This window comes from Molossus molossus, unplaced genomic scaffold (assembly GCF_014108415.1).
Source record: "Molossus molossus isolate mMolMol1 unplaced genomic scaffold, mMolMol1.p scaffold_m16_p_7, whole genome shotgun sequence".
Lineage (NCBI taxonomy): Eukaryota > Metazoa > Chordata > Mammalia > Chiroptera > Molossidae > Molossus > Molossus molossus.
The window spans coordinates 31,375,989-31,391,537 of NW_023425401.1; the positions used below are offsets into that span (position 1 = coordinate 31,375,989).

Consider the following 15,549-nt stretch of genomic DNA (forward strand, 5'->3'; position numbering starts at 1 on the left):
CAACTTGGTCCTGTTTGATACCCGATTCCTCCCAGCTGGTAAGGTCATGGGAACGGGGTGTGTGTGCAGATTGAGTCCCAGAGAGAAATGGCTGTCTGCTACAGTGAAAATATCAATAGAAAAAAAAAATAGGTGTGGAGGTTGGTTTCTACATCCCAATGTAAATCCCTAGAGGAAATTTGATTATAGCCACAGCAGGAATCAGTCTGTTCTTTGATGCTACTGCTTGTACTGAGACCCTAAAGGCCGGAACACTCTGGATTAGCTCTCCAGGTGGTGACAAACATTTAATGAGTTAACAAACCCTAAGGCGGTCATGGGATGCCTGGGTCCAAACAGTTTTGATACAGGTGGTGTTCTCATCAGATATGTGGCTTAAGTCCTCCTGAGAACAACCCCCTGCTTTGAGAAGTTGCTTGCTGTTTTGTGGGCCCCTTGTCCTGCCTGTAGCCTGGAGAGCCCCTGGAGGAAGGAACCCAGGTAGCTCCTCTTTAATTCTTAATTAATTCCTTTTCTTCAAAGGCAGTAATATTGGCGTATGAGGCAGGATGGACCCGTCCTGGCTGTTCGGGAACCCTAGTTATATAAGTAGCAATGAAGTCACTCTACCTATGTCAGCAGATGAGGATTTCAAAAGCAGATATAAAATACCTAGTTTTAATCCCATCTTGCCATTGATTTGCTGTGTCCTTTAGGTATAACTTACGTATATAAATGATAATATTTTTGAACCAAAAGGTTATAATACAGTTTGTTTTAAATTACTTACTTGAAATAAGGTTGACGACCTCATGGAGAAAACTAACATACCACTTAGTGGTATGTGACCTTGGCCCCGTCACATGACCTCCCCTAAGCTTTGGTTTCCTTGGATATAAATGGAGATAATTTTTGTCTCAAATGGAGAATGTGATTGTGAGGCTCAAGTGAGAGCACCCAAGTGAAGGACTTAGTGCCTAGCATATAGTAAATACTCGGCAAATGTTAGCCAGCTGTATATGGAATTCAAAAGAATCTGTCTGTAAATTGCTCCAGAAATCAATATGAAATCAGAAGAATTCGAGCTCAGATCAAAATCTAGGACATTTTTCTTCACACAAAAATATCACCTTTAATTCCTCCCTTGCAGAAGATAGCTATCCAGACTTTATTTCATTTCTAGGTAGGATTTTCTTGGTAACCCTTACTACCAGAGCTATAGAAATTGCTAGTGGATTTTTTTCTCTTTTAAGGTTTTTCATTATGATTATGAAAATAATATTGCTCATTGTACAATATTCAAAAAGTACCAGAAACTTTAAGAAAATATTATCCATTCCATGACTCTTAAGATAATCACTATTAACATTTCTGCTTGAATGGTTTTTAACAAAGTTTTGATCACACTGTATATATGCGGTTTTCACTTAATATCGTATCTGAAGCATTGTTAGTCATCACAGCAAAATGGTTCATGGCATAGGCCAGGGGTCAGACTACCCAGGTTCATATTCTAGTCCGTTCACTTAGAACTGTGTGACCTGTGCAAGTTATGTAACCCTTCTCTGCTGTTTTTCCATCTATATATGAGGATAAGAATAGTATTAGTTTCACAAGATTATTATGGGGATTAAGTGAATTAACAGATATAAGGATCCAAGAAAGTGCCTGGCACATAATAAATATTTTTATTTATTAAAAAAAAAAACTTTCTTTTCTTTATTGGTTTGAGAGAGAGAGGGAGCGAGAAGGGGAGAGAGAGAGAGAAATGTCAATGATAGAGAACATCCGTTGGCTGTCCCCTGCATGCCTCTCACTGGGGACTAGGCCCACAACCTAGGCTTGTGCCCTGACTGGGAATTGAACCAACAACCTCTTGGTACATGAGTCAATGCTCAACCACTGAGCCACCCCAGCCCCGCACATAATAAGTATTTAAATGTTCAATAATGATATTAATTTTATCCTGTCATTTAAACTTTACAAGCATAGTTTTTAATTGCTGCTTGTTTACCTAATCCTCAATTTTTGAGAACTTAATTTTTTTTCCATAAAATATTTAAATACATGGTGTAAACAAACATCTTTGGGCTTAGCTTTTCCCATATTTTGGGTCATTTTCTTTGGAGAAATAGATTCTCTAAAGTGAGTTTTCTGGTGAAAAGTATGATGTTTTTAAGGCATTGCCTCATTATTCTTGAAAGTTTGAACTTGTTTATATCTCCGTGCCATTGTTACTGTAGCCCTGTGCCATCCTGTGGGTTTTCAGATTCTGTCTGTATTAGTTATTTGCCACTGCATGACAACTTGCCCCCAATCTTACTAGTGTACCGTAGCAAACATTTATTTTCCACAGTTTCTGTGGGTCAGTAGCAGCTTATCTGGGTTCCTCTGGCTCAAAGTCATGAAGTTGCATTCATCATGTCATCTAGGACTCTAGAAGGCTTGACTGGAGTTGGAGGATTAACTTTCAAGATGGTTGGTCACCTGGCCATTGGCAGGAGGCCTCAGTTCTGTGCCCTACAATTTCTCTTTAAGTCACCTTGGATGTCCTCATGACATGGCAGCTGGTTTCCCCCAGAGTAAGATCAGAGGAGGAAAGAAGAAGGAGTTTGGGTGATGGCAGAGTGGGAGGTGGATGAGAAGGAGACAGAGAAATCAAAGCAGAAGCTGTGCTATCTTTTATGACCTCATCTTGGAAGTCACACTCCTCCGTTTTCACACTATCCTACTGGTTACACTGGTCAGCCCTGTGAAATTGATAGGGAGATGATACAGAGGTGTGAAACCAGGAGGTGAAGATCATTGAGGGCTAGCTGCCACATTTACTATAGAACATTTACTTTAATTTGTTGTCTACCTCAGATGATCAGGAGTCTGATCACTGGACCCCACAGGACACCCCCTACATAAGGCAACTCCAAGACAGCTAGTCATAGCAGATCTGTATAATATATAGAAACAAACCCAAAGAGGCAGCCAAAATGGGGAAACAAAGAAACATCCCCCAAATGAAAAAACAGGATAAATCTCCAGAAAAAAAGAGCTAAATGAAATGGAGACAAGCTAGTAATCGGATAGAGAATTCAAAGTAATGGTTTTATAGGGATGCTCAGCAGCATGAAAAACTACATAGAAATCATAAAAATGAACTAGTCAGAAATGAAAAATACAATATCTGAAATGAATACACTAGAAGGAATCAGCAGTAGAATAAATGAAGCTGAGGATCAAGTCAGTGATTTGGAAGACAAGGGAGAAAGAAATACCCAATCAGAGCAGTGTAAAGAAAAAAGAATTTAGCCTGGTAGTGTGGCTCAGTGGATTGAGCATCACCCCATGGACTGAAAGATCCTGGTTTGATTCCCAGTCAGGGCACATGCCCAGGTTGCAGTCTTGATTCCTAGCAGGGGGCGTGCAGGAGACCGCTGATCAGTGTATCTTTCTCACATTGATGTTTCTATCTGTCCCTTCCTCTCTAAACAACAACAAAAAAATCAAAAATATATTTAGAAAAAATTAAAAATGAGGATAGTTTAAGGGACCCTTGGGACAACATGAAGTGTAACAACATCCACATCATAGGAGTACCAAAAGGAGATGGGCGAGAGCATGGAATTGAGAACCTATTTGAAGAAGTGACTGAAAACTTTCCTAACCTGGTGAAAGAAATAGAAACACAAATCCAGGAAGTGCAGACAGTCCCAAACAAGATGAACCCAAAGAGACTCACACCAAGACATGTATAATTAAAATGGCAAAGGCTAAAGACAAAGAAATAATCTTAAAAGCAGCAAGAGAAAAGCATTTAGTTACCTACAAGAGAGTTTCCAGAAGGTTGTCAGCTGATTTCTCAACAGAAACATTTCAGGTCAGACGGGATTGGCATAAAATATTAAAAGTGATGAAAAGCAAGGACCTACAACCAACACTACTTTACCATCAAAGCTATGTGGGTTTTTTTGTATGTGCCCCTAGCAGGAACCAAACTCAGAACTCTCTGGTCCACAGGCTGATGCTCCATCTGCTGAACCAAACCAGCCAGGGCACAAAGCTACCATTTAAGATGGAAGGAGAAATAAAGAGCTTTCCAGAGAAGAAAAAGCTAAAGGAGTTTGTTACCACCAAACCAGTATTACAAGACACTGAAAAAAGAGATTGAAGAAGATCCAAATAAGTAGAAGCATATACCATGTTCATGGTTAGGAAGAATTAACACGGTTAAAATGTCCAGACCACCCAAAGCAATCTATAGATTCAACACAATTTTTATCAAGATACCATTGGCGTATTTCACAGAACTAGAACAAATATTTCAAAAACTTATATGTAATTACAGAAGACCCCAAATAGCCACAGCAGTCTTGAAAAAGAAGATCAAAATTGGAGGAATCAGGCTACCTGATATCAGACTATCTTATAAGGTCATAGTAATCAAAACATCATGGTACTGGCATAGAAACAAGACTTATAGATCAGTGGCACAGTATAGAGAGCCCAGAAATAGACTACCTTTATGGTCAATTAATATTTGACAAAGGAGGCAAAATCATACAATGGAGTAAAGATAATCTATTTAATAAATGGTGTTGGGAAAATTGGACAGATACATCTGAAGAAAAGACAAACTGAAACTGGACCACCTTTATACACTGCACACAAGAATAAACTCAAAATGGATTAAAGACTTAAACGTTAGACTCAAAACCATAAAACTCCTAGAAGAAAACACAGGCAGTAAAATCTCAGACATTTCTCATTGCAGTATTTTTTCTGATATAGTACATCAGGCAAGGGGAAAAAAAGGAAAAATGAGACTACATCAAACTGAAAAGTTCTTGCACAGCAAAGGAAACCATCAACCCACTTAATGGGAGAACATTTGCCAGTGATACATCTGATAAGGGATTAATATCCAAAATTTATAAAGAATTTATAAAACTCAGTACCAAAAAAACAAACCCAGACAATCAAATTAAGAAATGGGCAAAGGGCCTGAATAGTCAGTCCTCCACATAGGACATACAGATGGCCAATAGACATATGAAAAGATATTCAATGTCACTAATCATCAGAGAAATGCAAATTAAAACCACAATGAGATATCACCTCACACCTGTCAGAATGGCTTTCATTAACAAAAGAAATTAACAAACAAGTACTGGCGCGGATGTGGAGAAAAGGGAATGCAGATTGGTGCAACCACTATGGAAAGCATTATGGACTTACCTCAGCTAACTAAAAATAGAGCTGCCTTATGACCCAGTGATTCCACCTCTGGGAATATATCCGAAGAAACCCGAAACACTAATTTGAAAGAATGTATGCACCCCTGTGTTCATTGCAGCATTATTTACAATAGCCAATATTTGGAAGCAGCCCAAGTATTTATCAGTAGATGAGTGTATAAGAAAGCTGTGATACATATATATACACAACGGTATACTACTTGGCAGTTAAAAAAAAGGAAGGAAATCATACCCTTTGTGACATCATGGATGGACCTGGAGAGCATTTTACTAAGTGAAGTCAGCCAGTCAGAGAAAGACAAGATCATATGATTTCACTCATATATGGAATCTAATGAACAAAATAAACTAACAAAATAGAAACACTCATAGAGAACATTCTGACTGTTGTCAGATCAGAGGGGAGGTTGGTTGGTTGCAGGGCTGGCTGAAAAAGTCGAAGGTATTACACCAAAAAAAAAGAAAAGAAAAGAAAAGAAAAACGCATGGACACAGACAACAGTATGGCGATTACCAGAGGGAAGGGGCTGGGGGTGGAAGAAGGTAAAGGGGATAAATGGGGATGGAAGGAGACTTGACTTGGGGTGGTGAACACAAGATACAGTACACAGATGATGTACTATAGCATTGTACATCTGAAACCTGTATAATTTTGTTAACCAATGTCACCCCAATAAATTCAGTGAAAAATGTACAATAGTAATTGTTTTAAAGCAATTCTTAGGTCCTTTAAAAAAATGAATGGAGAGGTTAGATCAAGGTAATGGGCTGATGATATTTATCCATTTCTTCTCCTCCCAAATACCTTAAAATGTCAGAAAGTACATTTTAAAAAAAACCCTTACTGACACTAGAAAATGTCAGCAGCAGCCCTCAGAAGGCAGGAAACAGAACCATACTGACTGAAATTGGGCGGAGAGAGAGATGCCACAGCACAAAACACTGGCAGGAAAAACTACTTGTGTTGGTGCAAGAGCAGAACCAGAGAATGTTGACCTCGCGGTGGACAAGAGAATGTCTGGAGTGTGTGGGTCGGGCTTTCAAGGTAAATCAGAACAAGAGTTAAAGGACTTTATTTCCCCCTGAAGGGCCTCAGTCCTCTGTCTCTTCTCCTTTTTACACAGAGCTTCAGGCCACCCTTGAATCCAAGCGCAGAGCCCTGCGCTGTTTTCTCCGAAAGGGGTCAGCTGTTGGAAGGCTGCCGTGTATGGGACTGAAAGGAAGCAGGGCAAGCAGGGCTCAAGAGAATTCCAGATCTTCAGCACAGATGCAGAAAAGAAAAGAAGAAAAACAACAACAAAAAAACCCCAACTAATGGCCACTCTTCCTAAGCGGGATAGAAAATAATTCCCTCTACGTCTAGAGAGAAGCACTTTGCATTTCAGCTGCTTTGAAAGGTCCCCAATCCACCAGCTAACTTAGCCCCTGAATCCCCTTCACTGGCCTCACCCTTGTTCCAAGCCCAGAGCCGGCCTCCTATTCAGGATAGAGGCTGTGGATGACATGGGCCCCGGGTACGGTAGGAGCCATCCACAGCACTAATCAGCCTGTCCTTTGAACTTGAATATCAATAGACAGACAGGTCCTTAGACAAGACTGAGCGGTAAGGCAAGCAAACAGATGAATTACAGAGAAAACAGGCAATTCAGGGAACAGAGGAGAACTTTTAAGAACTATAATTAAGATCCTCAGAGAGATTTTAAAGGAATGATCAGTAAAGAAGCTTTCTTGAAAACTAATAACAGGATTGCCAAAATTAAAAATCCGTAGATGGTCTGAATGATAGAATGGATATGATCAAAGACCCAATTAGGCATCTGGAAAATAAACTCATGGGGGAAAAGAATGAACACTCTAGAATGTGGAGCAAAAATAGAGAGATGAAACATGGGAACATTTAAGAGACATGTATGTAGGGCTAACCCAGGAGATCTAACATTCATTTCCTAGACATTCCCTGGAGAGAAGTAATAAGGCAGAGTACTGGGTCCTTCAGACCGCCAGGGCAGGGTGTCTCAATCCTGTACATTCCCAGCACACCAGCCTTCAGGAGGGAGGACCAAGCTCCAGTTAGGGTCTCCATGCCAGGACTCAAAGGTCACCCTTCACAGACCTCTCCAAGTCAAAATGAGAAGTGAATTCGTGAAAGAGGAAAATGTGAGATATATGAAACAGCAAATGAAGTTAAACCCAGGAGCCTGTCTGAAAAACTGCTCTCGCAGATCAAGGAAAGGAAGGACAAAGGTGGAGGTGTGCTCAAGTCCTCACGTTGCTGGGAAGGATGTCAGTTCTAATTCATGGTACACCTTGTCAGTATTCCACCTGTGTGATAAACACACACTGTGATTGAATACGTTCGTCAGGAAAGGGTGGAGATCAAAAGGGAAACAAAAGCAGAGAAAATAAAAACTAGAATGTAGGAGGGCAGAAATAAGTCTGTTAACCACAAGAATAGCCACAACTGAGTGGATTTAGTGCCCCCAGTCAAAATGCACGCTTTCAAGGTGAAGGCAAATCTGGACAGCTGAAGTTTGAGAAAACAGTGACATGGAAACATTGAAGGAAAACAGATTGAAAGCTGTGTACCAGGCAAATACCAACAAGAAGCACGCTTAGCAATATCAGCGTCAGGATGAGTGGATGTCAAGGTTTAAGCACAATATTCGCAAGTACAGAGGTACATTTTACACTTATTGAAAGAAAACTCACTGACATTAACCTGTACGTATTATCAACATAATAGTGTCTTCTGAAATCTCAACTTAAAAGTATGACAAGAACATGATATTTTCTCATTCCAAAAGAGAGTCTCTACACTTTTCTTAGAAGCTGATACAAGTAGATAAGTTTGATAAGAATGCAAAGGGAATATTTAAAACTCTTAACCTTGATCCAGAATAAATAGGCATTAACTCTGTATGCCATAAACAGAGAGGTGTGTCCTTTACACCTATAACTAGTGGGATAGTTATGCAAATTAAGGGTGACTTGCCCCAAAGTTGTCTTCTGCTAGTCATGCTTCTTTTTTGTTGTAAATGAACTTCTATTCTCTAGTTGCTGGGCCCCCTTAAAGAGAATGTTTTATTGGCTAGAGAGCACCCCAAATTGTTCCTGTCACATGGGTAATGGGTGGCCCCAAGGTCTCTCCATTTGTCTATCACTGAAGCATCAGGTTGGCTGCCAGCCCCCTCCCTGCTGAGGAACCTAGAAGAAGCCTCCATTGTCTGGTCTCCTCTTGTCCACCCCCATCTTTTGGAATAGAGAAAACCTGACCTCTTGATCAGTGTCCCCTTAGCCTTTTAGAAGCCAGGAGAGACCAGGCAAGTTCGCTCCATGTCTTTCCCAGCCTTGCTTTGGAGCGGCCTGTTGCTGTTCTCCAGGTCTACCAGAAGTCCCTGTCCACAAAGCTCCCACAGTTTCTCTGAGGCCTGCAGCTTCTGCCTCGTCGGAGAGTTGGGAGCTGCCCGTGGAGAGGGTGAGAGTCGTGTGCAGACTCCATATTTCCAGCATCCCCCAACACACACACGGTCAGTTTTGCCACACAGCTTACTAAACATCTTATGTTTCTTTTGGCATTTTTATTCCACTAATCAGTATCTTTCCTCCACTCCTGACCCCATACAGATCTCTCTCTCTCTCTCTCTCTCTCCCATAAGTAGAAACTATTTATGAAAACTACCTTAACTGAAGGAAATTTTTTACCCATTTTATTGCTTGTGTGTCTTTCCCAATCACACTCACGTACCTGCCCATCGTTGTAAGGAGGGTTTTATTGGATGTCTAAAGCAGAAGGCCTTGCTAAACTCTTTCTAAACCAGGAAGTAAAGCAGTCGGTGGTGTGAACACAGTGGGTTTCTAAGCATTTTTCATGTTTCCTTCCATTATGTTGGAGGATACATTTCTGGCTCAAAGTTAAAATAATTCCTCCATGCTGATAGGAAATTCAGGGTGACTTATCCAGTGAAGCATTGGATGGAACGGGAGCTTTTTCACATGCAAAACTGGGATGCGCTCTATAACAACGGTTCCCGAAGATGACTGTTCGAGGAGCTCAGGCAAGATGGAAGAGGAAGAGATTCCGCTTCGCAAGAAAAATGCGAACGTGTGCTGGGCATTGCCCCAGACACGCACGCACTGCAACTTTAAAGCTGTCTGTTAGAAGGATGAGCTGTCGCTGTGAGCCAGACCACGCTGGTTTGGACAGAAATTCTTACAGAATTATTAAGCCTTAAAAAAAGCAAAGGAGATTTATGCATCTGCATTTGACCAATTTGGTTTGGAATGGGTTCATAATGGAAAAGTAATAAAACCAGAAGAGACAGTGTCTTCTGAACACAGTCTCGCTTTTAAAAAATCTAAACATGGGCTGCCCCGTTTTGGATAAGATGACTGGAGAAAAATTTCCCATTGGTAATTTCGGGAGGGTTTTGTTGTTGTTGTTCCTTTCTCATTGATGACCAGCCAGGATAAATTTTAAGCTTTCTGTCAAATATTTTTTCTGGAGATGTCGGTCTATGAAACAGGAATCCTAAAGTGTTATCTGTGTGCGCCTCCTCCTATGGTCACCCCCCCCCACACACACACACACGATGTGCACACACAGTGTTTGTTTAGCTCTCCGTAGCCTTTTTCTGGTGTAACTGGAGAGGCTAGGGTTTGGAGGGTAGGGGTGGCTGGCTGTGTGCACGAAGGCACCTCCTTGACTGCCAGCAGCCGCAGAAAAGCATGAAGAGGAAACACATAACAAGCTTCACCTCTGAAAAATCGGACCTAATAACTTGGTGAGTTTCTGATTTCAAAAGGAAAGGAAAAAACAAAAAAAGAACCAGAGACTTTCTCCATTTATTCTCAACCACTCGAAGCAGTGTTCTTGATAAATAATTCCTGAAAGAACAGAAGCATAACAAGTGGAGTGATTTGGGGGAGGGGAAGGGGAGGGGAGGAGTGTGGGAAGATGTGTCGGAGCCTCCATCACTGTAGACAAGATGCTCAGGGCTGTGCTTCCCAGAGGGGACAGTGAAATAGGCATTTGATTTCATCAGATTCTTAACTTTCCTTCCACGGGCCAGCGGTTCCGAGCGCAGTTATTTTTATATAGTGAGAATGTGAGCAGACGGCGCTGGTGGTGTCTCTCCTGCAGGTATGCCGGCAGCATCTTTGGTGACCCCTGCTGATGTTATCAAGACTCGATTACAGGTGGCCGCCAGGGCCGGCCAAACCACTTACAGCGGAGTGATGGACTGCTTTCGGAAGATCCTGCAGGAAGAAGGCCCCAAAGCTTTGTGGAAAGGAGCTGGCGGTACGGAAATAATGTGTCCTTAACTAAAGCTTTGGTAGCAGGTGAAGTCTTTAAAAATCTAATTACACCTGATCTTTTCCCACTTTTTTTTAAAGCCCGTGTGCTTCGCTCCTCGCCGCAGTTTGGTGTCACTTTGCTGACGTATGAATTGCTGCAGCGCTGGTTCTACATTGATTTTGGAGGAGTGTAAGTGTCACCATGCTAGGCCTGCAGCTAAATCTCAGCTGCTTCTAACACTCAGTCATCACGGGGAAAGGTACACCCGCCTATGCCCTGTGACGAGATCAGAACATGTAGGAAAATAGTGAAATCGTGTCTTCAGACCTGTTTCCAAGGGGAGCATACAACTGTCCAGAATTCCACCGTTCCTTTACAGTGCAGACGTTCAGTTATTTATTTATTTTTTTTATCCTCACCTGAGGATATTTTTGCATTTATCTTCAGATAGAGCAGGAGGGAGAGAGGGGTCACGAGAGAAAGAGAAACATCGATGTGATAGAGACACATCAACTGGTTGCCACCCACACAACCCCGACGGGAGCTGGGGACAAACTACAACCAAGGTACGTGCCCTTAGTGGGAACCAAACCCGGAACTCTGGTCTGCAGGCTGATGCTCTAGCCACTGAGCAAACCGGCCAGGGCTATTTTTTTATTTTTCTTTATTGATTTTTTTTTTAATCCTCACCCGAGGACATTTTTGCATTTATCTTTAGATAGAGTGGGAGGGAGAGAGGGAGGAAGAGAGAGAGAAAAACATCGATGTGAGAGAGGCACATTGAGTGGTTGCCACCCACACGACCCCAACCAGGGCCAGGGACAAACTACAACCAAGGTACGTGCCCTTAGCGGGAACTGAACCAGGAACACTCTGGTCCACGGGCTGATGCTCTAACCGCTGAGCAAAACCGGCCAGGGCTCTTTATTGATTTTTAAAGAGGGAGGAAGGAACAGGAAAAGATGGAAACACCGATGAGAGAGAACATCAATTGACCACCTCCTGCATGCTTCCCACTGGGGATCGGGCCCACAACCTGGGCATATGCCCTGACCGGGAATCAAACTGGCGACCTCTTGGCGCATGGGTCAATGCTCAGCCACTGAGCTACACTGACTGGGTGATGTTCAGTTATCGAATGTTGTTTTTACCAAGTTAAAATAGTAAGAGAAAGTGCGGACTCTCACTCTGTTTTCTCTTTCAGGAAACCTGCTGGATCAGAGCCTGTTCCTAAGTCTCGGATCACACTGCCTGCCCCCAATCCTGACCACGTGGGGGGCTACAAACTGGCCGTTGCAACCTTCGCAGGGATTGAAAACAAATTTGGACTCTATCTACCTCTCTTCAAGCCATCAGCATCTACCTCGAAGGTGACCAGTGGAGGCCCCTAGGGGGCCAGCTTGGGGGCTGCTCAAGCTTCGTTGTCACAAGAGGCAAGCACGCCCATCTCCGATCGAAGCAATAGTTCATTCCTTTCACATCTCTCTTCTTTCATTTCAAGTCCAGGCTTTTTTATAAGAAAAATCATTCCTTTCCTTTGTGTTTTTTTAACCAGATCATTGTAAAATTATTCATAATTACTCTTTGGGCCTCAGCTCACAGACCTTCATTTGTACCTGACACTTGCTGGGATTTGGTCAACACTCATGATTTGGGAGAAAGAGCAAATCAATATTAATTAGAGCTTTTCTCCTTGGATTAGGATTTTAGTCCCCAAGAGGCTACTGGAAGGCAATCATGGTGCTCAGAGCTAAGTGTCTCATGTGCATTTAACCTGGTAAGACACTGGGTGTGTGTTTAGACAAAGTAAATAGCACGGGAAGCAATGAAAACATGGTCAGAGTAGCCAACCCAGCCAGCTTCCTATTTTAAACGTGCACTGACTCTGCCTCTGGGTTATATTATAAAGCTTTTATATGAAACGTGTTTTGTTTTGTTTTTGTAATGAAAAGCACATTGAAGATATTTAATAAGCATATTCTGTTACTGGTACCAAGACTACTAGTGAGAAGGCTCTGTACTTTAGGGACGTCCTCTTGGCATTTTATTGTCTAGAAAGAGAGACCATGAGACGCAGGGCCTCTTCTGGACGTGCTGACTTCGAATGACAGCTCGCCCGCTGCGCCCATTGCAATAAACACTAGAAAAATGCACGCCCCTTCCTGGTACCTGCCCCAGTCCCCTCCGACCCCCAGCATCTGGCACCCCTTTGCTTTAAAATCCACTTGATTTGGAATCATGTAAGACAAAGGTACTCGAAAGTATGTTTTTATTTAATTTGTGGCGCCTTGGATGATGGTCAGAAGGCTTGTGTGTTTGTGAAGGAGGAAATAAACTATTTTTAAAGCTATTGAATTCTTTTCTTTTTTGTATGTCACATGAAAAATGACCATTATTGGACTCTGTTTCGTTTTCAAGAGGATTTTACTCGTACTGGTATGCATGTACCCTCCTGGTCTCTCGAGGTAATGTGTACCCTCCTCTTCCATAGGCCATTTGCACAATGAGTAAGAGAAGCCACATGGAACCATCAGTAGGCAAGGAAGCCAGCAGGCCAATACTTGGCTGTAGCCAGCCCCGGCACTTTCTGCAGCTTCTCATCCTGAGAGTTAATGTAATATAAAATTTCACTGGAAATTGGGCATGAACATTGGTGTGAAATGATGGCAAGTGTATTTTCTCTGACTCTTCCTTCCTCATACCAGAACCTTCCATGACTGTACCGGACATTTGGTCACCTTGGGCCAACATAACGATTTGGGGGAAGAAGCTTGAACAGAAGTCGGGCTCTTCTTATAGCCGTGCGCCTGGAGAGGCTCTGATGACAGCCCTCAGGTCACACCTTCCCTCCATGCGGGACAGCCTTTCCCCATCTCTGTGGCGTAGGGCAGCAGGTTGACGTTCAGTTACTGTTCAAAATCGGCAAGTGTCAGTGCCATCCACTAGTCTGATTTTTCTTTAAGTGAACACAAGCTGTGTTACCCTCCCCCAGCAACAGCGCACACACGTACGTGCCTCCCTTCATGGTTTTCGTTTGGCAAAACCGAAAAGAAAACCTCGCCTGCCCTCCCCCGCAAGCCCCTCTGAATGTGATCAGTGATAAATGTTTATATTTTAATCTCAAAGACAAGTTGCACAATTCCCAGTAGGTCTTAGAAGTGCGGGTGGTGGCACAGTCACACCGCCGTCGAGCCCCCGCCCTCGGGATGTGGAGAAAAGCCCTTAGTGTGTCACAGTATTCCTTGTCTTCACTTGCATGACACTTTCTAGATCAAATGTATAAACACGGACCCAAATCTCAGAAATGTGTGTTGCTCTGCCTGCTTCTTTAAGAGCAGTGGCATCGGGAGGGCAAAGGGGCTTGGTTCCCCCGGACCTACCTGTAGCTGAGGGCTGTTTTCTTCTGTAAACGAGAAACAGCGGAATGAGGAAGCCCATGAAGACAGGGCCACAGGGCTGCCTTCCTTTAAAATCCTTTGCTTATTGTGTTCAGAGATAGGCCCTGTCTTGAGACACTTTGAAGGAGGCCTAATTTCCATCTGAGCTCTGCTCGGTGGGTGGCGTGACTGTGACATCCTTGAATAGGACTGCAATCACCCTGTGGTGAAAACCACGTCAAATTTGTTCTGGGTTTTCCTTCTTCCTGAAGTGACAGCACAAGACATCGCCAGTGCTGTGGCTGCAGCCCCGTAGCTTCCCTCCTTCACGCCGAGGAGCTAAAAGATGTGTAGCTCCAACATGCGAGCCTGCCCCCCCGGGGGCCAGCCTCCCCCATCTGCCAGGCCCTGCAGCCTTTCAGCTCTGTCCTTAGTCTACCTTCTGATTGCTTAGGGGGTGGGAGAGAGGCCTCACTTTTGTAGCAGCTTTTTTTTTTGCAAGGAGGGGAAAAAATGTGGAGCTGGCCACAAAGTGAACACACTGATTCTTGGGTTCCCGTCGTGGCTGGGTTTCTTGAGGCTGGGTGGCATGCTGTCGCCGAGCTCATGCTACACCTCATAACCCACAACCATTTGCTGAGCTCCCTAGAGTCGCCTTAATCCCAGCAGCCCAGGGTTGCACAGGGGAAAATAAGAATCCTGGCACAGAAAGGAGTCATTGAAATGCTTATTGCATTGCAAGCTTCAGTTTTTACTTAGCTAAAATATTTACCATTGCTGGAAAACAATGTTTAAAATTTTGTGCTTATATGTTCTTTAATGGTGTGGCCTATGTAAACCTCAGGATGCTTACATTTTGACAGTCTTCTGGAAATGTTTAACAGCACATAACTCAGGGAGCAGGGAATAAAAACGGGAACAAATTGTGCTTGAAACTGTTTGTGACCTCCTCCAGCTAGGTACTCGCGAGGCACGTTGGAATTCTTCAGGTAGAGGGAGCGAAATCTCTGCTGATGGACTTGGACTCCCGTCGTGTGCCTCCATTTGTCATCCTCCTCGATAAGCCCTCTCTGAAAGTCATGTGCCTTTCACCACAGAAGCCAGACTTGTGGGGATGGATTTGTATCTTTGCCACTGAGAAAAATCTCATTTTAAATTCAGAGGAATTAAATGCTTTCAGGATGTGGATTTTTCCAAAGATTTTTTAAAAGACACATTCCCTGCCTGGTAAGAACAGTGAAATGTTCTTTCCACAAAGGGCACTGCCCACAGAGGCGTGTGTCTTTGTTTTACCTTTGGGAGTAACCCAGCCCACACCAAAGAGTTCTCCTTTCGATGCTGTGAAGCCCACAGGGGCTCATTCGCTGCTTGTTTTAAATGCCTGAGGCCCCTGAAAGCATTGCCACCTTCATCTTCTTTTTTTTTGGTACGTGCCCCTAGTGGGAACTGAACCCTGGACTCTCTGGTCCGCAGGCCGATGCTCTAACCGCTGAGCAACCCGGCCAGGGCGCCACCTTCATCTTTTAAAACAGTGGCAATCCTTAGATTGAAAGCCTAGATCGGGTTCCATAAGGGCCATGACTATGTCTTTGATGCTAATTCCATATGCCTGGAATGTAGCGGGCTCTTGCTTGTTATTTTGAAGGGA

The 15,549-nt window shown here is 43.2% G+C and overlaps 1 protein-coding gene across 2 annotated transcripts in view; it reads left to right on the forward strand.

Annotated features, from left to right (window-relative positions):
• Positions 1 to 12,324, forward strand: part of SLC25A13 (solute carrier family 25 member 13) — a 188,821-nt gene extending 176,497 nt beyond the window's left edge. Inside the window, exons 16-18 of one of the 2 annotated variants that reach the window (XM_036247320.1) lie at positions 10,369 to 10,527; positions 10,623 to 10,713; positions 11,729 to 12,324. In XM_036247320.1, the coding sequence (XP_036103213.1) occupies positions 10,369 to 10,527; positions 10,623 to 10,713; positions 11,729 to 11,915 (437 nt within the window). In that variant the 3' untranslated portion in view covers positions 11,916 to 12,324. The remainder of the gene's footprint in view (positions 1 to 10,368; positions 10,528 to 10,622; positions 10,714 to 11,728) is intronic. The other variant, XM_036247321.1, reaches the window with a different exon arrangement.
• Positions 12,325 to 15,549: the final 3,225 nt, after the last annotated feature.